Here is a 24,651-nt window from a genome sequence, read left to right as displayed (position 1 = left end):
TGGAACTATAACGCACTGAGTGAATGGGGACGTTTGCGTGTTGCGCAAACTTCCCCAATAAAACGCTTGTCTTTTCCAGCAGCGCACAGAGGTAAAACCAGCTGACCAGGTATGCTGGAACTTCACTTGGGTTGCTAGGCAACGGGGCTGGGCTAGACTGAGGTTGCTAGCATCTCTAGCATCTCAAGGATCACTGATGCTGAGCTGTATATCAGCTCATTGGTTTCTGTTTTGGTGTTGGTAGGGATCGTTCTCAACGCTGCATTCACATCTCCAATGAGACTTTCTGATGGTGCTTCACTCAGCCGTTGTAATTGGCGTCGGGTTTGCCTGGTGTTCATTCGGGCCAACCCGTAATGGCGTGGTGTGACTCAACAGTCAGAAGGTTTAGGAATCTGCTCGTTCTCCAGACACTAAGAAACAGCCAGGTGTTTTTTAATAAGAGCTTGGACTTTTTTTTTACAAGCAGTAGAAGCGAAAATGAAAAGATAAAAATGTGAATTTCACATTCAAAAATATTTTACTGATCCCAACGAGAAATTAAATGTTGTAGCACATTAATTCAGATTCTTCAAAGTGTCATTGTAGATAATAATGGCTGTTAGGAGGAAAGGTCTGCTGTAGCAGTCTGTATGACAGCAAATCTGAAAAAGCTTCTGACTGAAGATAGTCAGTCTGATGAAGTGGATGGTCAGGGTTGTCCGTAATCTTCCTGATTTTATGAGGAATCCTTCTTTGCATAATCACTGTGTAACGTCTGGAAATGATTTAGGATTTTGCCTTTGTTTTTGGAACGGTTTTCCAAAAAAAAAGATTTTCCTCCGAAAAGACAGGAATGAAAGTTTTAAAAGAGACAAAATCTCAATGAAAGTACCGAGCTGCTGCCTCATGCTGCCACCCTGAGCGACACAATTCTAGAATTGCATAATCTGTCCACTTAAAAGTGTCTTAAGATGAGGAAAAAATTATTATTTTTCATGCAAAGTCTTAATGACAAACCCTCAACACTTAATGATAGATGTTTTTAGCTCTTCCTCTCTAATTTGGCCTCCTCTTGACACTTGAAGGCCGGCGCTGCCAACAGGAGCCTCCCTGGAGACACAAAGCATCAACATTTGGTTGTGCAGAGGGAAGCGGATGCCCACAGGCATGTCTGTGCCCAAACTGACACATTTAAAGCTTTACAGATCAAGTGTGTTTACACAATGGAGCGCTCTGACAAATTGGTGAAGTTTGAGGAAAACAAGTTTTTACTTCATCTGACTAAGACATTTTATGCAACTAGGAGTCGGTTTGGGATGATCACTTTGGGAAACCCAGAAACAGACGCCAACGCCGCCATGTTGCAAAGAAAACCGATATCTACCGATTCTGTAGATATCGGTTTTCCAGGCGCTTTTATCAAGCATAAAGATGTAAATTTAAACCAGCTTTGCTTATCTTTTGTTTCTAAGTTTTGGTCTATTACTTCGTCAAACATCTGGAGAGTCTGGAAACCTGATTCCCTCTGAAAGTGAAGTCATTTAATCAGCTATATTTAGTTTGGTTTAAGAGATTTGGCTACAAAACCATGTGTGATTTATGAAAGGCTTGTTCTCAACAGATCTGATCAAATTCTCCATCCTCAGCATCAACATAGGCTGAGAGAGAGAGAGGGGGGGGGCGAGAGAGAGGGGGGGGGAGAGGGACAGACAGAGGGGGGGAAGATGGAGAGAGGGGGGAGAGGGAGAAAGGGAGAGAGAGAGACCATCGTCTTTAACAACTTATTAAATATTATTATAAATTCATTTTAAATTAATCCTCAACAGTTTTCATCCTCAACTTAATCCTCATTAGTTTTGGGTTTTGAGGATTTATGATGATTAAATATTGTTCATGAGTTTTAAAAATCATTTTTCACTTTTTTCATTATTTAATTTTTTTTTAGCTTATTTCATTATTTTTTCAACTATTTTGTGATTTTTGTCTTTACAGTTTTATTTTGTTAGTATTTTTACTGTGTTAATTTTTATTTTCCATTTCATTTTCAATATTTTTCTTTACATTTTACATTTCCTTCTAATTTTTATTTTACTTAGTGCCTTTTTGTTATTTCATTTTTTCTTTATTATTTTTAATATTTTCTTATTTTATTTCCATAATTTTTTTCAACTATTAGTTTTTCTTTACAATTTTTTATTTTATCATTAATTTGTATTATTTTTCTTTACTATTTCTATTTTCATTATTATTATTATTATTATTTAACTTATATAATTATTACCATTATTATTGCTGTTATTACTGATATTATTACTATTAAAACTACAGTGGTATGTATAAACAAGCAATAATTGTAACGTTGTTGAATGTATTTTGCTGCATTACTGTGAAGGAAAAGCTCAGCTAAAAAGCAAAGCTCTCGATTTATATATCTGATAGTTTTTAAAGTGTTTGAAGCTGAACGGTTGTGTTGCATTTGATCCAACTTTTACGTCACTAATTTGAGACATGTGCCATAACTCTGCTGTACATAAACCCACATTAATCCAGACTGTGTGTTGGTGTAGAGCTCAAGATGCCAGTCGGCCCACAGCTGCTTCTAATCTCCACCATGTCAGCACACGATGAAACCAGACAACCAAACTGCTTTCAACTGGGAGTTTTCAGGTCAGCTTTTACAAATTCACTTATTGTCCAAAATTCACATTTTTCAGGTTTTTTGGGGCAGGGGGTTATGTTCCCATTTGGGTCTCGACTGCTTCTAAAAACAGACCAAATGTTTAAAAAGAAAAAAAAAAAAAAACACTTGTTTACAGTAAGTTGATGTTTATTGGTGTTTGAAAAATTTGCAGTTTTTTTGTTGGGTCACATTCTGCAGCATCACCTAGAAACCCCAGCAGAGTTCCGCCCGTCACTTAGCAACCCCAGCAGAGTTCCGCCCGTCACCTAGCAACCACAGCAGAGTTCCGCCCGTCACCTAGCAACCACAGCAGAACTCTAGCGCGTTTTACCGCTGTAAAATGGCTGCTACAAAAGTTAAGTGATTTGTCGTTGACTCACCATCAAATAAAACCAGCTGGGCAGGTTCTGGGTCCTCCTTAGAGTCCAGTTGCAGCAGAACAAGGTCATCTAGGTCATTTGAGGTCACCAACAAACAGAGGTTGGTAGAGTAGCCATAAATTGTACTCAAGTAATAGTAGGACTACTTCAACTTATTTTTAACAAGTAGTTGTTCACAAAATTACTCAAGTATCGTTGATAAAATTTGAATGCGACTTTATTCTTGTCCGAGTTTGTTCTCGCAATTTAACTTTCTTACGTTTTCTTAGTATGGCCCTAATTCTCCGTCATAACAATGCAGTGAATCTACTCGTAAAAGTACTTTTTTCCTCAAAAAGTTACTTGTGTAATTATAACTAGTTACTATCCACCTCATATTCTGCGTGGAAAAAGCGGTGACAATTTCTAAATATAAAACCACAGTTGAAAGCCCGGCTGCTGAGCGACCACACACTGAATCCACCAGACTGGATCTAAACCGCAGGAGTCACAACAGTTTTCTGATTAAATCCGCAGAAAATCCTTTCAAACATTTATATTAGAGGCTCCAGCAGATTCTCCTGTTCCAGGAGTCTAAGTGTCTGCCCTGAGGGAGACATCTGGCTTCACCTGAAACATCCCGATTACAAGCCAGAGCCGCTTCAGAGCACATTAAGAATTATTACAAGTTATGAAACAAGATTTATTTTTTCATCTATTGTTTTTTTACTGTTACCTCCAGGGCGATGTTGGTGCGCGGGGAGCGAGGAGGTTTGGGAGCAGAGCGGCTGCAGCGGGGCGGGTGGTGGCTGCAGTGCTGCTGGGCGCCGTCAGGGTCGTCCAACAGGAAGGACAGCTGACGCAGCTCCCCCTGCAGGAGGGAGGCGGAAAGACATAGCAAACATCATCAGATGGAGAAAGAAAAGCTAAAACTACCAAGAATTTTTATCTAGTTTCTACTGCAAATAATTTAGTTTACTTGGAATAAGACAAAATATATTTTTGACTAGTCATAAAGAAAATGATAACCAGAAATAAAATAAAAAAAAATCTCACTAAGAATCTGATTTGTTCAAAAAAAAAAAAAGGAAAAAAAAGTAGTGAACATATTTTGTGTAGCCCATGCTTGGGTTGCTAGGTGATGGGCGGAACTCCGCTGGGGTTGCTAGGTAACAGGCAGATTATTTCACTTATAACCAAAACATTTTTCACATGTTGTAAGTAAAATAATCTACCAGTGGAAGTAGATATTTGCAGTAAAAATTAGACCAAAAGGTTATGTGTTTTTGCAGTGTCTACGGAAGAGGATTAGGACCAATTTTAATCTCAGAATTGACTAATCCCAGATTTATGACTTATTTCTCAGAAATTTAGATTCCCTCAACTCCCACAATATAGAATTTATTTTCAAAATTTAGATTTTACTTTTGGTCAAATTTTATACTTTTGTTTGGTCAGAATCTACTTTTTTCCCCTCAAAATTTAGACTTTTTTTTTTTAGAATTTGAACTTTGTTAGAATTTAGACTTTTTTCAAAATTTTGACTTTTCCTCTAAATTTAGATTTTTTTTCTCAGAATTCAGATTTTTTTTATTTCCGAGGGTTAAACTCAGACTTCTGACAACAATTCAGATATTTTTCAGTAGTTCTAATCCTTTCTTGTAGTAATCTCTAAAATCCATCAGAATATGTTGATCCTGTCTTGTCAGATATCAACATGTGCTCTGCATAAGAGCAGCAAAGGAAAGTGTCAGCATTTCTCAGGGTGGAATCACTTCACTTAATAAAAACATGTCACTTCAGGGTTGTTGGGAAAAGCAGAATCCATTTTATTTGGTGCTCTGAACAGATCCAGATGCAGTTATGACAGTCGCCGCGGCCACTCCAACCCTCAGGCTGCAGCTCATGTTGTAGAAACTGGATATGCATAAAGCAAAGCTGCTTTACATCCTTTATGAACTTAAAAACAATCATCCTGTTAGAAAAACAATGAGAACAAGATGAGGTTAAACTGCAAGGTGCATGAAGAAATATCTGTAAACCTTAATGGCAAAAATCCCCCTAAACGTCAATGTTCGTTTTTCGATGAAAACATTGAAGGTTGTCATGGAAACAAACTGTTGGTCTGCAGGAATCAGGATGTTCAATAGGGCGGGTCAGGAAAACATGGCTGAAATAATGTTCAACACGCTTTCCTCTCTAAACAGAGAAAGATCTGAGTGTCGGCCTCCTCAGACTTCAAGATAAACCAGACTTCACACATACTGACTCAAATACTTCAGGTTCTGTTAGCAGAAGAAAACTAACATTTAAGATTTTTTTCAAATCAGGTCAGATACTTAACATGTTTGAAACGTGTTTTTAAATGTTGAGTGTTAGAGGAATATGTCAGGGGTGCGTCTGTTTTTAACCCCACAGAGAAGAGAAAGGAAAATGTCATGCAAGTTCAGACTTAAGAATGAGGTCAAAGTTCAGCTCAGGCTGAACCTGAACTCATTCATGTTTGTAGTTCACCACCAACATTTTCTGAACAAAGTTCAACATTAATCTGTTTACATTTATTCAAGATTTATTCAATTAAGTTTTAATTAAATTATCCACAGAACATTTATTCTGTAACTAAGTCTTTTTTGAGCAAAAAAGTAAAAATTCAGAGTAAAAAAGTCAAAACTCTATGCAAAAAACATCAGAATTTTAAGAAAAAATGTCAGAATTTTGATTACAAATATTATTCTGAGGAAAAAAAGAGACTTCTGCAACAAAAGTTAAAATTCTAAGAAAAAAAGTCAGAAATTTGAGAAAAAAACATTTTTTTCCCCCTCCAGTGGCCCTAATCATCTTCCATACCCAACAGTCACCAGAACCTTACCTAAGAGGGAAACAAACTAAAACTCTTTTCCGGACAAAGAAGCTGAAGTTTTGCCTTATTTATGCTGTCATATTTCATTGAGTTAATATTCACTCCCACCTCAGAAAGCTGCTTACTTCAAACGGAGTTTCAAAACTCTCCAGGATGCCTCCGACCATGAGGAGTCCATCAGAACCAATGTCCAGGCCGTGGTTGACCCAGTCCACGCTCTCCAGCAATGAGCAATCCACAAACAGCTGCAGCTGATTCCTGGATACACTGAAGGCAACGCGATGCCAGTCTCCGTCACACAGCCCACTGATGGGGAACCTGCAACAGAACCATTTCAGGATGATGCAGCTTCTGTTAAAGTCAAACAGAAAAAGTTTGTTTTTCCCCTTCAGTTCATGTTAATGTCAGATTTCCACTGAATGTGTAGAAAGTCTGTTGTCTCTCAAGTTTTGTTATATTTAGTACTTTTTGCAGAATCAGTCAGTATAAGAAGCATCCAAATAAAAACTTTCCAACTGTTTAACAACACTTAAAAAATACACTAAAATCCTGCTGCTATTCTAAGAAGAAATATGTAAACAAACCAAAACTTCATACAACCATATGAAGCAGCAAACTAATAATCTGCTTAGGACCTCCACACCAACAGGTGGCAACCAGGAGCTAAGGTAAAGACAAATGTTTGGTTTATAGATGTAAACTTAAGAAAACAGCATAAGCAAAAAGAGGAAAAGAATTTTGTTTGGCCATTTTCCTCCTCATATTTATCAGTATTAACTTAAAAACAACCAAGACATTTTCAAACATGTCAAAAAAAAAATTTTATTAAATTAATTTTGGTGGTACAGTAAAATAGTGTGTCATATTTCTAATTTTGTTCACCATATTTTTATTTTCCAGATGCTCAGACATGGTTAAAATTAAGCAAATATAAAATGAGATTTATTCAGTTTGAATGCTCCCCATTTACATTCGGCTCAGGGCCCCATTCTAAGTGGGGAAATCTCAGAAATTTTCCAGGAAAACTTTGTAAATTCCTGACTTCTAAAGACAAAAATTTGCTAGAAAAAAAAATCAAATCTTGAGAGTAATCTAAAAAATTTTGTATAATTTTTTTTAGTAATTTCTGAGCTCCAAAAGTAAAAAATGTTACTTTCAAAATTCTGCAGAATTTTTTTTCTTGAATTTCGAGAAAAAAAGTCAAAGTTCTGAAAAAAAAAGTCAAAATTATGAGAAAAAGTTTGAATTCTGAGAAAAAAAGAGTCAACATTTTGAGAAAAAGGTGAATTCTGAGAAATGAAATGAATTCTGAGAAAAAAGCCAAAATTATGTGAAAGTTTAAATTCTGAGAAAAAAGTCAGAACTCTGGCAATAAAGTCAAAATCTTAAAAGTCAGATTTTTTTCCAGTGGTCCTAATTATCTTTCTGTACAAACATTATTAAATCCATCCTGCCAGTGAAGTTTAAAATCTGCTCTGCCTGTGAAAGCCTCATCATGAATCCTCACTCGTAGTGGCGCTGTTGAGTCCCGATGAAAATGATGGCGTAGGCGCTGATCCGGAGCTGCAGCGTGATGTGGCTGTCCGGGCTGAGCATGGTGAACACGCTCTGCTCGTCCTTCTGCAGACTGCGGAGCTGCACCAGTAAACTGAACTCATCTGAAAACCTAGAGGCAGGAAACACAGGCAGCATGAATGAGAACAAATACAAAAAACATAACAAAATGGACAGGTTTTCAAATTGTTTTAATTCAAAGTATGATCATTTTTATTTAGCAATACTACTTAGCATCCTATTGGCTATTGTTTTCAAAGCAGCCAATCAAGGAGAACCATTAGCTTTTCCTTGGCGCTGATTGGCTGTAAGAGCGGAAATAAGGAAGTCCGTCGATATTAGCTTCTGCGTAGAGCTAATATAGTTTCCACCGAGCGTATTAATGTGTATTAGGGTATATTTGTCCAAGCTACTAAAATATATAGCTATAACGTTTTTAGATGCATATTTGTTGATTTCAGCTATTTGCAAGCGGTTAATAACCTCAGAACATCCAGTGTGCGGAGTTGACGTTAGCATTGCTGTAACTGCAGCAAAACGTCGTTCTAAAAGCTCTAATAATCCACGTTTACTGAAATGTGACAAACCTAAAAGACATTCAAACACACTTGTGAATATTTAAAAACAAACAAACCTGTCGCTGAAAATCTGCTGCATGGGGAGCGTCAAGGTGGAGTACTGTCCTACTCTGATTACCGGACAGCTGGCGCCCTCTACAGTCAGGGAGGAGTTACTGCGCTCTGATACCTGGAGCGAGAGCTCCTGGAGGATATTCAGCTCTTCTGTAGGGAGAGACAGAGGAAGGCTGATCAAGACGTCAACAATTCAATATTTAAAAATTACATAATCAGATCAAAATGTGTCCCAAAAATTGTACTAAAGTAAGAGTAGTGATGCTTTGAAATATTTTTGACTCAAGTAAAAAGTAGCCATCCACAAAATTACTCAAGTAAGAGTGAAAAAGTCTTTGGTAAAAAGTCTACTCAAATACTGAGTAACAGATCAAACAATCAATCACTTAATATTTAAAAATTACATCAATAGACTGGCCAAAATATAAAGTTAAGTGGAAATTTGGAGATTTTAAGGACTTTTAGTTACTTATAATTCATATAAGTAACAAAAATAACAAAATCAGGCAAAAGATCATTTTTCCAAATCAGTTTCTTTCAGTATAAAACTTCAGAAATTTTAACAGAAGCTGCAGGTGTGAGTCTGTGTCTGGTGAATTTTTGACTAAAACATGTTTGTTTTTCATTCGGTGGGTAGAAAATCCAGAGATTTTACTCAAGAGTAAAGATACGTCATAATAAAATTACTCACAGTACAGCCTAGTAAAATACTCTGTCATTTTTTCAAAAAAGTTACTCAAGTAAGTGTAACTAGTTACTACCAGCTCATTGGGGTTTTTATGGGGGTCCTGCTACCCGCTGTGGGAGCCACTGCAATTGAAAACATCTGCTAACCAAAACCCGCAGCCCGCTGCGAACACACGGCTCACTTAAAGGCCCACGACAATGAGCGTTTTAAAAGGATTTCTGTTAGCCACAGCGCCGTGCGTCGTTCTACCTCAGCCCCCGCCGGCTGGTTTCCTGCCAGCGGTTAGAAGTTATACGACAGGCTTTTATTTTTACCCCCATAGAGCAGCTAAAGTGCCATTCATCATGTGTAGCCTACAGGTGTTTTCCTTGAACAGCTCCTTTCTTTACTATACTTGGAGAAAGTGAGTCACTGGTGCTGATGCTACAGCAACCTGACAACTGACAGGGACCCGTCTGAACAGAGGATGGGATTATGTAACAGCTGGATCCAGGATTAATTAGGGTGATGTGTTTGAAGGAAAAACACCGACTCGACCCGCCGTTGTCAGAGGGATCTTAAAGAAAGCACTTATTAAAGAAACGCCCTCAGGGACGCCGTGGTACCGACATGTTTCAGGCGGCTGGAGCGCCGCCAAACACCGCAGAGGCTCAGGCCCAACTCCTGTCAGCCATGTTGTAAAATAAATGAGACCGTGTCTGTCAGCCCCTCCACAAGCTCGTTATCTCTTCCTGAAGATAAAGCCGGGAAAATCTCCAGTCCGCCGAGGGCCACACTGCAAAAACACAAACTTTTACCAACTGTTTCACTCTAGTTTCTACTGCAAATACCTTAGTTCACTTTAAACACAACAAAAGGAGCTTACAAGGAGATGGGCAATATCAGGCAATAAATCCTTAATATTGATGATAAAAAAGAAGAACTAGCTCCACTGGCAGATATTTTCACTTAACAAGACATGTTTCCCATGAGTTGAAGTAGAAGTTTTTTAATCAATATTAAATTCACGTTTTGAACATTTTTATACTTCCATTTGTATTTGTATTTCTACTTCTTCTAAAAACAGCCCAGGCTCTTAAAAACCCACTCAGATGTGTTTTTGGCAGTAATTTAATGATTTTTTTTGGTATCTGGAAAATGACCAGTTACATAAATCTGCGGAATGTAACGTTACAAATCAGAAGGCGCCGTTACCTAGCAACCACAGTGGAATTCTGTCCGTCACCTGGCAACCACAGCGGAATTCTGCCCATCACTTAGCAACCACAGCGGAATTCTGTCCGTCACCTAGCAACCAATGCTGAGCTCCTGAACGTTCACCCACAGACCTACTCTAACCTGTTCAAGGAAACATAACAGGTCATATTTAAGGAACTACTGACTCAAAACAAGATGAAAAATGCTTCTGAAAAGTTTTCTGTAAGTTAGTTTTGTCTTATTTCAACTCTACTAAGATATTACCATTCCAAAAATATCAAAATACTTCCATAATACTTGGTAAATATGGTGTAACACACTCTTTAAAATAAGACAAGAGATCATGCCAATCCAGTCAGGTGGTTGTATGTTAAAGTTTAACTAATCCCCAAACAAATCAACCTTTTTGCCAATAAGCTGCAAATTTATTCAGGTTTTTTTTTTCTTAATGTTTCTGTGCAAATCTTGACATTTGTGTAAATTGTTTTGGTTTCACATTATTTTTACCTAAAGCGTCTCACTGCTGGACTCCTTTGTCGAACGATGCCGAAACTGTTGGATTCATTTTTGTTTATCTTAGTTAAGGTTCATGAAACATTTTACACAGGACATGTTTAAATAGTTTGATTTTGTAGCATTGAGGGGAAAGRTTTCTGTTTGAACAGAAAAGGTTGCCAACAATCATCTCTTACTGAGAGACATTATTATATTAATACTGAATAAAAAGCAGCAGGTTTGAATCAATTTTAAACTATTTTCCAGGCTGTAATTTCAGSAAGCGGTTATTTCTCCAAAGCTTTCATTAACAGATCATTTCAGTGCAAACTCTGCATTGAACTGCCGTTATTTTCCAGAAATAATCACAACAATGCAACAGTTTTCCCACTGGAGTCTCTGATTGGTTCTCATTATATTCAGGAACGCTTCATTGTTTCCTTGCCAACCATTACAACATTTCTACAACATAATGAAAACAACAAAAACAATTAGTTATAACGGTTTCCTCGCCCGACCCAACATTGCTGATAACAAAGTGAAAAAAAAAAAAAAAACTAAACAAAAATGGCGTCTTGGTGCAAAACAATAGAAATCACTCAAACTCCAGTGTTTTTACTTCCTCAATTATCTGCAGTTAATAAAAAAACAATAACAGAGAACAGCAGGAGGAGCAGGGAGACGTTTTTATCTAAATTAAGAACATGTGTGTCAAACTCGAGGGCCGTGGGCTAAATGTGGCCCGCCTTAGCTTTTTATGTGGCTCCTCTGTCTTTTTTAATCAAGGGATAAAAAATTAAAAAATTATTATCCTTTGATAAAATGCAAGTAATTATTTACTTACATAAGTAGTTATATAAGTACTTATTTATAGTCTATTTTTTTTAGGTCAGAGATTTTTAAAAGGAGAATTGCATCTAAACTCTGTTGTACAATGTTTCATTCTTACAATAATAACAAAGATTTTATTCCTTCTCTATACACAATGTCCAAACTTCAAATCAGGTCATTTTGAAGGCCAAATACATCCAGAGAAATATTAACTGAATGCTAGTCAAGTAGCAGCAGCAGGTAATAATTTATTAAAACATTTTGACAGCAATAGAAACTGAGGAACAAAACTGTGCAACTAGAAAGCAGGAATGTTTTAAAGAATAAAAGAAAAGAAACTTTGTTTCCTACACATTCAGTGTTTTACCAGATTAAAACTCGTTCCCATATTGAGGACGAGTGGATCAGGATCTTTCAGATTTCAAGCAGAATGAAGCAGAAGATGAAGTCCTACACTCAGGAATGCCTCATAATTGGTTTCATCTTTTGTTTTGGCTCAGATTTCTGGCAGAGCATGTAAAGAATGTGCCGTTTTTATGACGGGCTGTTAGTAGAGGTGCTAAAACTGTAAATTATCTCTTTAATTTCTCCGTTTCTGTGATTTGTCTCGTTTCTTTGGAGCTCAAAGCCACCAATAAACACCGGCAGGTAGTGACCCCCGTACGCTGATGATGTTATTCTTTACATCTAAGATCCAATAAAATTTATATTCTCCCAAAGTTTGGGGAAATTTCTAGGTATTAATTTAATCTGATGATTTTCCATTTATAGTCAGCAACATCTACAAAAGGTAACTGCATCAGTAAGCACTCTTTCACCCAAATATCAGTATAAATGTGTTGATTTAGACTCACCAAGATGTTTTTGAACAAAGTCTCTTTTTCATCTTGTATTTGCTCCAACTCTATCAATCTTTTTGCACCAGTCTACCAGTTCAGAGGTCAGTACTTCACCAGCCTGTTACTGGGCTTTTTACTGGACCTGATGGTGTTATAAAACCACTTCCCCTGAGCTGAACGTCACCCAGACGTCTGCAGATATTACAGGACTTAAATTCAACCAAAGACGTTTTACCAGCCATGTCCTAACAGGCACCGTTAACCTGCGGCTTCCATCGGTCAGAATAAGACTGTAAAATGACAGAAAGGTCAATAAAACTTTATGAAGCTGTTTTTACTTTACCCAGAAAAACAAAAATGCTGACTGAGACACATCTTGTTTTTATTACGGTGAAGCTTCTTATAATAAGCATCAAACGTAACATTTTACCAACTGCTTAGATCCTCCTGAACATTTTCTGAGCAGAAAAGAAAGTATAACTTTGGCGTTAGAAACAAGTTTTGAATTTACGTGAATGGTTTCTATGTGTATCAGTAGAGAAACTGTGACACATGAAGTCAGAGGAGCTGACATGTGTTTCAGGTTTATTCAGATTACAGGAGAGCCACAGCCTGATGCCAACGGTTTGCGTCACGGTCAGCCCGATTCGGTTCAAACCAAATTATATTAAAAGATTAAGAGCCAATTTAAAACCAGCTTAGCTAAGAAAACATATAACATCTGTTACATTTAATGTTTCGTACTCAAAAGGTATGTGACTGAAGATTTTTAACTAAAGGGATTTTATATAAAATTTAAGCATCAAAACTCATCGAAAATTTTTATTCTTTTATTAATGTTTGAGAAATCCTTTAAAAACATCATGGAAACCATTCAGCTGTGCAAGACGCCTGGGTGGACCTAGCTCCGCCTTCAAGACGCAGCTCCTCCCCCCTCAGCTCCTTCAGACTAGCCAGCAGCAAGTAGCGAACCCCTGGTGTAACTTCGCATCAGCTGAGTTTATTTTTGGTGCTTCTTCTCAGTTAAACGCTGGTAAAAACCTTGTTAAAGGGTTAATAGAGGAGCCATGTTGAGATGATTTCCTCTGGAAAACAGCAGGAGTTTCTTAAAGAGACAGAGGCCCAATTTCAAGGCATCAAATCAGGAAGTCAAATTGCTTTTAGGTCATATTTGATATAAACAGATTTTTTATATATAACTGAAGGTAACATTTACTTTACTGAGCTGTAAATTGAAACATAATTTTGCCCATTCAATAAGTTTAATCACCTAAAATACGTCTAAAAAAGTCTATAGATCTGCAGTTTGAACAACTTCTTACACCAGAAAACACAACAAACTGTAGAAGAAAGACAAATATTCATCTTTCTTTACCCGTAGTGTTTATATCAGACACAAATAATTTACTCTGAGTCTAAGATGCTAACCAGGGTTAGCATCGAACGTTAGCTTCTCATGTTTTCTTACTAATTGACTCAAAGGTCGGGAGAGTTATGCATCAGCGCAAAACAGTTGATTTTGTGTGAAATACTGGATGGACTGGTTGATTTAATTTGTCGGTTCAAATTGCTTTGAATGGATTTAAGCAAACAACTGTTATCTTCTACTTTTTGGAGTCGCATAAGAAGCATTGGTGGGCCGGATTTGGCCCCCGGACCTCGAGTTTGATGTTTCGCGTAATGATACTAAACTGACCCCCTGCCGTTAAGCAGAGACATAAACCCGTCGTCAAAGCCGCAGAGAACAGCTCGTACCGTTGGCTTTGTTTGAACAGATGTGCTTCCAGAGGCGTCGCACGGCGGGTTGGACTCTGCCAACAAAAAGGAGCAGAGCAAGAAAGAAACCAGGTGAAACCCGTTAATACATCTGGTAGGCTAGAAATAAGCAACACCTGCCGTCTGGCCCACAAACAACCCCGGGAAACGTTGCACCAGTTCAGGCTGGAATACGACAGAAACCACCAGAATGTGAGAAAACCAGGGAGTTTTCATGTGATTGCATCCCAATATACACAATTACAGCCTATTGTCTGTTCCCTGCCATGTCCTGACCTCCCTTCTGCGGTTCCACCGAGCCACACGGCCAGATGAGGAATGTCTGGGTCCAAACTGCAAACACATGCGGCGCAGAGAGCAGAACTTTACATACCAGCAGGGAACATGGAGCCCAGAGGGCAGGGGGGCCTCAGCAGGCCTGTGCTTCACAGGCCATGAAGTTCTGGGGTGACGGCGCTTAACGGCCACCGGGGCGGAGCATGAAGAGAAAGGGAACTTTGACTAGTCCGTTAAACCAGAGTTCAGCAACTGTTACAACACCAGGAGCCACTTGGCCTCCAGTTATGCCAAATAAAATTCGTTTAGAGCCACAAAACCAACATGACTCTTTGGACATGGAGCCTGTGTTTGTTATGCTTCCTGTTAGGGAGGCAACCCGACGATTAATCAATTACTTTAACGATTAACTTATTATTCTGACGATTGATTATTCTGACGACTGATTTACTAAATGAAAAATCTGACAGTTTTAAATGGCCAATTAATCGATTAATTGTTAGAATAATTAATAGATTAAACAATAACTAAAATAGTCAATCAGGGCAAATATTGAAAATGCAGATCAATAATGTTCAAATCAGGAGCCACCTGTGTGTGAAAGGTGAATTTGCAATCATTTTATTCTCACCCGAAATGTTTATGAATATTTTCCAACTTTTTTTTTACTAATAAAACTGTTAGTTTTGTTTAAATTGATCGTAAAGCGGTGGAGCACCATGTCCTCTGAATCGTCATAATCAGAGGTGTAACAGGGTTTTATGTAAAACAATAAGATTTTTATCCCTGGCTAAATAAAGCACTCAAATTAAAATGTCAGCTTTAAACCTGAGGTACAAACAAAAGGAGAAATGTTATAGTTTTGAACAGCAGAATATACCATTTTCATACGATTTCATCAATAATCTACCGATCAAAATAATACCCTTTGACCTTTTGAGCCTTTGTCAGTCTGCGCTGCCCCATCTTGGCGAGTTCAGCAGAACAAACCAACATGGGCATAAAACGGGCAAAACGACAGTCATTAAAATGCTTGTAAAAGTTTAAATGCTCTCGTAAAAAGATCCAAAATATTTCAGTTTTAACAAACTGAGCAGACGAGCTTCTGCCTGTTCCAACAATAAATGGAGACAGAAAATCCAGGAAAACTAATCCTGCAAAAACTCCACTCAGCTCCTCCACTCTCCAACAGTATTATGTTAATTACACTTTTGCTCACATAATAATACTCAGTATTTATTAATTCAGTTAATTCAGTTCAAAATAATGCAGAAAAACAGTTAAAGAACAACTCAAAGCCACTTTGTGTCGGCTACGCTACAGGCAGACTCGTTGCCATAGCAACTGACAACAACGGCACTTGATGTTTCTGGATTAAACACAAAAATAAACACTGAAACGTTTCCCACCCAGAGAACAGAACATTCAGTCCGTTGCAGTTTTATGTTTTCAGGCTTGTTGTTTATTTTGTGATTATTGATAAGTGATCGCTGCGGTAGATTAGCTTCCGCTGCTATTAGCTAGCAGCGGTGGTATATTAGCTAATTTAAATAGCTGATGATCTGTCCTTTTTTATTTTGTAACTGAAGCAAAACACAGAATTCTGCAGCACATCTTCATGTTACGATGTCATAGTCAAGCTAGCATAACCAGCCTACTTCCCACTCCCTCGCTATTTTTTCTCAATTAAAACTTTTTCCTGGCCTTGTTATCTAGTTGTTGCAGTGAAGAACTGTGTCCTCTTTTCTTTCAAATATGAGGCATTCATTTAAGATTTAGTGCGATTTATTAACAACTTCACAGCTAAAACCAATGCTAGTCGTTGTCGGCGAGCAGCTTTTTGCCCTCCAGCAGGAAAATGGACCGGGATCTTGAGCACGTGATGTCACGATGCAAGTGGTCAATAAATTCACTGAACTCTGATCCAGAACCGCACAAAAATAAAATAAAAAATTGGAGTGAAAACAGGATTAAACAGGACAGGTTAGATCACCAGTTTGCTAGTATTCCAGATATTTAAAAAAATCAAAAGTTATCAATATTGACTGATATGAAATGCTCATATCATGACACGTTTTTCAGCCATGTTGCCCAGTCCTATCTGTAAAGTTGTTTTTTGTCTTCCTTCTCCTACAGGCTGTTTATTTAGAGATCTTTAGGTTTGCCAGGTTTTAACTGACTGTGGCAGCACTGATTCCTTCTGATGTAACTCCTTCACTCTTCCAACCAGCAAACCGTTCGCCAACAAACCTTCACTCTGACATGAAGCTCCACAGAGACTTGATCTCTGAGCTCTGAGGGAAGTGCTTTGATTCACGCAGCACCGTGATAAACGCTGGCAAACCGTGAGGAGAGAGACTGACGGACTTTATGACTCAACCACCAGAAAGTAAACAAATCCTCACAAATTGAAGAAGACATGACAGACGGTGGTGAAAAGAGGTTTGAAAGCAAGAGGATAGGTCAACAAAAAGGAAATTAATGGCAAAGAAAACTGATTTAAGTCCTGCCCTCTGGCTGGTCTGATAAGGTCGACTCGGCTGTCGGCTCCTCAGACAAATACAGATAAGAATCTTCTGAAGTTCATCAATAGGGTGGAAGTTCGTAAATGCCTCCGAAACGCTTCATTTCAGCCCCTTATGTCATTCACTCAACCCAAACATTCAACCCAGACGGGCTTACATGTTCAGGACAGGAACTCGCTGCGTTTATTTTACAAAACAGAAGTAAAACTTTGTCAATATTCTGCTAAAGTCAAAACAAAAACTATTTCGCAACTGTAACGTTAAAATATTATTAGCTGCTCAACATTTACACTCACACATGAAAACTGCTGCAAACAGATGAGCAGTTTAACAATCATACATGTTTGAAAAGCAGAAGTGGAGCCTCCTGCACAACCAAGAAGAATGCAGCAGGTGAGTAAACAACAAAACACTCGTCTTTCCCAGTAGCCATTGTACAGCAGCGGTAAAACCAGCTAACCAAAAGTGCTGGAGCTCTGGTGGGGTTGCTAGGTAACAGGCGGAACTCTGGTGGGGTTGCTAGATAATGGAACAGAGCCCACAGAATGTGACTCAACAAAATTTTTTTAAAATAATTTTTCAGATACCAAAAAACATAAACTTACTGCTATAAAAGCGGCTGGGTGTTTCTTTAGGTGCTTGGCCTGGTTTTAGAAGCATCTTAGACCCAAACGGAAATATAAAAACATGCTAAATGTTAATTTTACATATTAACCTCTGTGTAACTAATAGATGTAACAACAAAATACAAACTACAAATTAAATTGAGTTTATTTACATTTCACCTTCCTTTAAACTTAAAGTTCTCCTGATTTTTGCACGACTAGCAAGCTCAACACAGGAATGTTTATTTAACCCTTCAGCAAACTCCATTAGTGTGACGGGGGATGAAAGGGTCAATTAAAGTTTTGACAGCCCAACAATGAACTGAGTATTTAAGTCTCAGACATTGTAAGGACTTTAACACAGTGAGGACAGCGTCTGACGGACAGAACCTGCAGGGTTCTGATGGAAGCAGGATTACGTCACCCGGCGTCTATGAAGCAAAACAAACACGTTAAGAACATCACAGCTGCAGAGGCTAAAGCTGACCTTCTGGTTTCGTTTTGGCTTTAATGATGAGTTACGGTAATGAGACAGATTAGCATGTCCTGTAACGCCAATAAACCCGGCGCTGTCATCAGGACGCCGATCTGCACCAGGACAGTCATGATGAAGCAACAAAATGAGGAAATGAGGAGAAAACAAACAGAAAAATGAACAGATTGTTTGTTAAGGACTTTGTGTTCTTGCATTATTACCGTTATATAACAGGCCCAGCATGGATGATGTTTGTATGATTTTCACTAATCAAAGTGAAGTTGCACCAAGTTTCTACCTTAAGGTGCCATTATAGTCCCAGTTGCCATGACAACAGAGACCTCGGCGTCCAAACTGTTTCAAACCACAAATTAGTCAAAGTCAAACCTACAGTGTAGATTTTTTTTTTCTTTTAAATCGACCTAAAGGCTGACAGGTAAACCCAGCAGCTTCACCTCGTCCACATCTGAACGCAGGTGTTGGACGTTTTTAAGCAAGTTCTTCACAGCGAATGGTTGCAATTAACGTCCGTCAACAACCCTGTAGTGGGACAAAACGGCTAGATCATCAACTTCCTTTTTTCTCACGTAATGAGTTCGCTGCATCTGCAGGCTCTTTGCGGTTTGTGGTGGGAAGTCTGAGAAATCTTCACTGAGGTAATAGGAAAACCGCAAACATGTGGGGAACCTTCTTCCCCGGACACCTTCGGGCCGCTCAGAGGGAACCTTCAGGTCCAACATGTGGGCGAACCGAACCCTGTTCAGACCGCAGAGCAGCACCCGACCCCACACCCAGAACCAGAACATGTTAACGGCCCCCGGGTCGCCGTGAATGGTTCCACATGGACCTGACCTCATGTTACCAGTGACATCATGTCCTGATACCACGGCGACTTCAGAAACTCCTCTGGAACCTGCTGTAAAGGAAACCCAGATGTTCCTTCAGCTGTCTGCAGCTGCTCCTAATCCCCTCCGTCCATCAGCACCGGTTCCATAGAACGCTGCGCTACATTAAAGAAAAGTAACCGGGTTCCGCAAAAAGTAACCGGGTTCCACACAAACATTATCAGAAATGTTTTAATTTATCTCAAACTTTCTGGGGGGAAAAAAACAACAAAAAAAACGTTAAAAATTCTGAATATAAAAATTAGAACATTTTCTAAAATGTTCTGGATGTTTTTGAGATTGATCTCAAAAAGTTGTTTAGAAAAAAATATGGACATTTCTGGTTAAGAAAAAAAAGCCATAAATTTGCAGGATAAAATTTCAGTATTTAGATAAATCTTTTTTAAAAATCTAAAAAAAAAAAACCCCTGAAATTTCTGGTTACAAAAAGTTGAAAATTTTCTAGATAAAACTCAGAAGTTTAATAAATAAATAAAAATATCTACAAAAAAACTTGGAAATGTCTGAATTTTAAAAGTAGAAAATATTCCACCTTCAGAAATTTCTTTAAATTTTCCTTTTTTTTAATAGAGCAGAAAATCTCCAGGAAATGTTGGGATTGCTCTCAAAATTTCTGAGTTTTATCTGGCAAATTTTTGACTTTTCAAACTCAGAAGTTTCCACATTTTTTTTCCAAGAACACTTTTGATTTTTTGACTGAAATTGTCTTTTTTTCTGGTCCTTAACAGGCCATTGTAAGTTACTGTCGGAGCAATTTTCATTTGGCGTTAATAGAACTAACATTTTTGATTAGCGCATTGGATTAGCTTCTGCTAAATAAGGTGCTAGTGTAGCACTTTAATGTTAATAAAATTTGCTCATTATTACTGCATTAGGTTAATTTCTGCTTCATAATAAGTTGGTGTAGAGCTTCAAGGTTAGCTTCAGCTATATAACAATGTTAATGTAGCACTTTAGCTTTTGTGGGACTAATGTTTATTAGTAGTTTAGGGTTAGATTCCACCAAGTAGCATGTTTAGCATTAGCAGTACTAGTATTTGTGACTAGTGGTTTAAGGTTAGTGCAGCTGTTTGGTTTGCAGTGCAAACTCCTGTAAAGCTAATCAAATCTCGTGGTTTTCCTCCAGAACAACAACCCAACATCTTTACTTTTCATCAGAAACAACAGCTCAGCAGCCTGAGTTTTACTGAAGGAGTTGTTGTACGTGGGATGTTGTTCTTTTGGTCATGACCCAAACCTCAGGGTACTGAGACCGCTAGACTTTCTACTTTGCTTTCCAAGAGTCAGAACTTCTTGTAACCTCTAAAAATGTCTCGAAGAATCACCGTGAACAGTCTGCAGCTGGTTACAGGTTTTTTTCCCTCATGTAGTTGAAGAGGACTTTAAGTGGAGAAACCCTGGGCAATGTCTTAGAGTCCCAAAAACTTCCCCCCAGCTGTTCTGCATCACAAGCAATGCCTTTCTCATGGGGTCAGAGGTTAAATACAGCTATTCCAGACATAAGAGCATCCCAGCTGGATGTAATACTTGGAAGGCAGGATGGATGGAAAGATAAAAGGTAAACGGAGGGATTAAAAATGACAGCAATGCTGAAACTGAAGCAGGTTATATGGTTACTGGAATGCAGCTGTGCCCACAATCCTCTGCCTCTTTCATGTTCGGGTGAATATTGAGCTTTATGAAACACTTCAGACGTGGAAAACGCTCATAGTTCCACGACGCTCCAGAGAACAAGAAAGATTAGCGTACTGCAGATGTGGAAGTCTGAATGTTTGGTACCTGGAACAAATCAAACACAAACCGAGTTCCCAACATGACACAATGATTGTTGTATCTTTATGGCATTTTTCATCCCTTTGTTGGAAAACATAGTTTTCAACTGACGTCACTCTTCCATTGTAGCTGACAGCCATCTTGGTAGGCGGTTGCTATGACAACAGCAAAGTCACAAGCTAAGAATGAGCTCTTGCCTCATTCCTGTCTAACTTATAAACAAAATAAGTACAACTATTTGAGTACTCTACCCACCTGTGTGTAATACTAAGTAAAATATCAGTGATATTTACAGCAGTACTTACTGCTGAACTAGCAAAATTGATGTAGCTATAATCTGCTACCTAACACGGACATGTGACTAACTTCATGTATTTACTCTGCCAATTAGGTTTCAATACTACGATATAGCTAACTACCTAGTGAACACCAAGAGAGCGCACAACATGGAGGAGCTTCACCTGAAATCCATGGATGAATACAATCAATGCTAAAATGGGTTTGTACAGTTTGTACAAACTCTTCGTGTGAATAACAAGGTTCTTTTGACTGGCAGAGTAAGTAACACTCAGGTAGGTTGCATTTCAGTCTTAGCTAGCCCTTAAAAACTGCATTAGCTAAGCTAATTTTGGTATTTTGGCAGAAAGTACTACTGATATTTATCTTAGTATTACACTGAGGTGGGTAGAGGACTCAAATAGTAGTAATGTTATATTGTTTTTAGGACAGAAACGAGGCAAGAACTAGTTCTAAGGTTGTGGCTTGTTTATTGTTGCCATAGCAACTCCATAGCAACTGCCTACCAAGATGGCTGTCAATTACAAAGCTAGCGGAAATGTGACGTCACATGGGAACTATGTATTAAGTCGACCCAAAATGAGGCTCTCAGGTTTGTTTTGGTTGTATTTACCCAGAATTCCCTGCACTGTAGTCCACTTCCTGCTTTTGGAGCAGTTTCAGTCCGCTTGGCGTTCACATATGGATTCAAACGACACCAGAGTTCACTTAAACTGAACAGAGACCCAGATCTGTAGGCGGACCACAATTCATTTTTTGGTGCGATTACGCATTCACACCTCAACAACCGAACCGGACGTTCTGCAGAAACGGACTGGAGTCGGATCAAACATGGCTGCTGCTGCTGCAACCGAGCCGCTGAATGTTCTGGATCAGATCCGGTCCAGGAAGTCTTGGATGAATTAGCAGCCCGGCGGCGTCTTGTAACCCAACATGTGTTCTGTGGTCGCTGCATCACCAGCACCGCTAAAACAAAAGGATCCAGACGTTCTGGACCCGGTGATTCACAAAGATGAGGTTCTGATTAACCGGGTCAGTTAAAACACCTTTATCCCGTCTGTCAAACTGGGGATTTCTAAAAATAAATTCACCAAACATATGTTTAAATTGCCAAGTTTTGACCGACTGTTTTAATGTTTTAAAATGCATTATGTGTTAGGTTATGTAAATAAATCACTTTATCATTTTAACCTAAATATATTTATTTTAGTTAATTATTTTTAACTCATGTTTAATTTAAATTGATTTTTATGTAGATGTGATTTAATTCAGATTTGATTTAGTTTTTATTTAATTAAATTTTTTACAATTTCATTAATCTAACTGTATTTTTGTTCAATTATGTTTTTAATTTGTATTTAAATGTTTTTTATCTAATTTAAATCATGTGAATTGTTTTTTTAATTTATTTAATCTAAATGTATGTTGTTCATTTATTTTTGCTAAAATTAATATTTACTTTAAATTGATTCATTTTAGATTCAATTTAAATTAGATGTTTAGATTAGTTTTTATGTGCATTTATTTAGTCTAAATATATTTTCTTCACGCGATAAATTTACCGTATTTTCCGCAATATAAGTCGCATGCTACCGTAGAGGTTGGAGTTACGTTGTGCATCCACTAGATGGAGCTGCACTAAAGGGGGCGTGGCCGGACGATAGTCACCCTTCTCCGTTTGTGCACAGCATGATGGTGGAGAACGTGGTGCTAAATGACCTGCAGACGACCTGATTATCAGGTCAGTAGGTAGATAGGTCAGTCAAACTTTATTAACAAACCAGCGTTCTGACAACTATCCCAGCATGCACCGCGAGTTTCTTCTTCTACAGGCGAAGATGAAGTCGGCGGCTGCTTACCGTAGCTGCTAGACCTGTTGTGGCTCAATATTGGTCCATATAAAAGGCGCACCGGATTATAAGGCGCACTGTCGGCTTTTGAGGAAACTGAAGGTTTTTAGATGCCTTATAGTGCGGAAAATACGGTAATTTAAATGTATTTGTTTTAATTTGATCTGTCTGTACAGATCTCTGGTTTTCTTTACTTACTACTTACTAACTAAAACTCATAAACTAAACAGTGATAATGAAGAAATTATATGCATCAAAGCAAATGTTCCTGATATTGATCAGCTTTAAAACAAAAATCACATGAAGCTTGTTGACCTACAAAGGCAGAAAAATTACATTTTATTCATTAAATGGAAAAAAAGGAGATTAAATATTTGACCACAATGTTAATCTGTCTAGTCGAGTTGTGCATTAATCATTTATTAAGTTTCTTACATTGACAGAACAACGTTGAGTAAAATGAAGTTTTAAATCAAATCAAATGTGCGCTGCAGAGAGTAATTTGTTAAACACCATTAAAACCTTATTGCTGTGCAGTGAAACTTTATCGCTTCTCTGCGGTCTGACTTTTCTTCTCTTCAGCAGCAAAACAAGGAGTTTACTACGCGCTTTGGGTTCAGTCTGACGCTGAAGAACCATTTTTTCATCCGGATCTGAACCAAACTGGGAGAAAAAACATGGAAATATGCAACAAGGTGCAGCTGATTAACACTAATTAACCACAGACCCTGGAGAATGTATTTTAAAACCAAAAAGTCACAATATAATAAGTAGATACATGTAAACTATATTTATAGTATGCAGATATTCAAAGGTTGTTTTAATGTATTAAATATGGAGCAATAAAACTTTACATCTAATTGGTTAATAAAGTTAGCCCCGCCCACTGATGGCTGAATAAAAACGGTTTAATAAATTTATGTTTAACACAAAACTCTGAAATAATAACATTAAACGTTTAAATTATAAGTGTAACTCTCATATATGAATATTTTCGGCATATTTTTTTAACTTTTTCAAAGGTTTTATTTTAGCCTTGCGTTTAAAAAGCTGAACATTCAGAGGTAGAAATTATGACAAAAATAAAAACAAACACAGAAAAAGCGTTATTTCCTGTGAGTTTCCTCCACAGGTGAGTCCTCTTACCTGTCGGCAGCATCCCGGATCCGGACCCGCCTCCAAAGTCCAGGTCAGGTGAAGCGGCGCTCCTGGTCACCAAGCCGAGGAGACAAAGTGTCCATTTCACCGCCCAGAGAGACATTTCCACCAAACCGGAACCGGTCCTCCAGCTACACTGAGGTCATCATCTCATCCCGACCGAACTGCAGAACAAGAACTTCTTCTTCTTCTTCTCCTCCTGCTGCAGCTTCTTCACATCATCCAGGCGTTAAACCAGACAGATAAGCCCCGCCCACTCCCCAGGGCGCTGTCCAATCAGAGTCCAGAACGCCCCGCCACCCATAGAGTCCGTCTGCTTCTCATTTCTGACTCCTCAACTACTTTATCACAGGTTTACAAATATTTTCAGACTGGGAAAAAAATCCTCTATTTTTAATAGCAAGGCACGAAAAATTAAGACTTCCTGAAAAGATGAGAGTGATGGCTTTCTGGAAAATCCCATTCTAATATAAAATATGACATTATTTAACTTTAGAACGTAATGTTCTTATGTAATTAGCGACTAAATTTCTTGTTGCTCATTTTTGATCCTGTGAGTCAATAAATGAGAGAGAAAAGGCTCCAAACGTTGGATATTAGTTACTAACTAGCGATATTAAAGCATTTTGTTAACGGCAACATCGTCAGCTTTCATTGAGATTTACTGAGTTTTTGACTGAGCACAAATAAAGACCTGGAGGAAATGAAGCAGGAGACTGAGGACACTCTAAGGACAGATGTCCCCATGGAGCCTCTTGTGTTTCTGCTGGACAGAAATATCAAGGATTTACTCACTAAAGATCAATGTTACATATTGATGCACATTCTGCTGCTAGTAGCAAGAAACTTACACTAAACTGGATTAAACCTGTTCACATCACACTAAACTGGATT

At 38.1% G+C, this 24,651-nt stretch overlaps 1 protein-coding gene across 1 annotated transcript in view; it reads right to left on the bottom strand.

The window, feature by feature from the left end:
- Positions 1 to 24,374, bottom strand: part of LOC103473993 (collagen alpha-1(I) chain) — an 81,586-nt gene extending 57,212 nt beyond the window's left edge. The window contains exons 1-5 of the mRNA XM_017307678.1: positions 23,746 to 24,374; positions 8,070 to 8,217; positions 7,389 to 7,547; positions 6,007 to 6,199; positions 3,758 to 3,892 (exon numbers count right to left, since the gene is read on the bottom strand). Coding sequence (XP_017163167.1) covers positions 3,758 to 3,892; positions 6,007 to 6,199; positions 7,389 to 7,547; positions 8,070 to 8,217; positions 23,746 to 23,860 — 750 coding nt within the window. The 5' untranslated portion in view covers positions 23,861 to 24,374. The remainder of the gene's footprint in view (positions 1 to 3,757; positions 3,893 to 6,006; positions 6,200 to 7,388; positions 7,548 to 8,069; positions 8,218 to 23,745) is intronic.
- Between the last annotated feature and the right edge of the window lie 277 nt (positions 24,375 to 24,651).

Source organism: Poecilia reticulata, linkage group LG12 (assembly GCF_000633615.1).
Source record: "Poecilia reticulata strain Guanapo linkage group LG12, Guppy_female_1.0+MT, whole genome shotgun sequence".
In the NCBI taxonomy this organism is placed as follows: domain Eukaryota; kingdom Metazoa; phylum Chordata; class Actinopteri; order Cyprinodontiformes; family Poeciliidae; genus Poecilia; species Poecilia reticulata.
Note: the sequence above shows the minus strand (reverse complement) of the source record. Positions and strands in the feature narration are given on the sequence as shown.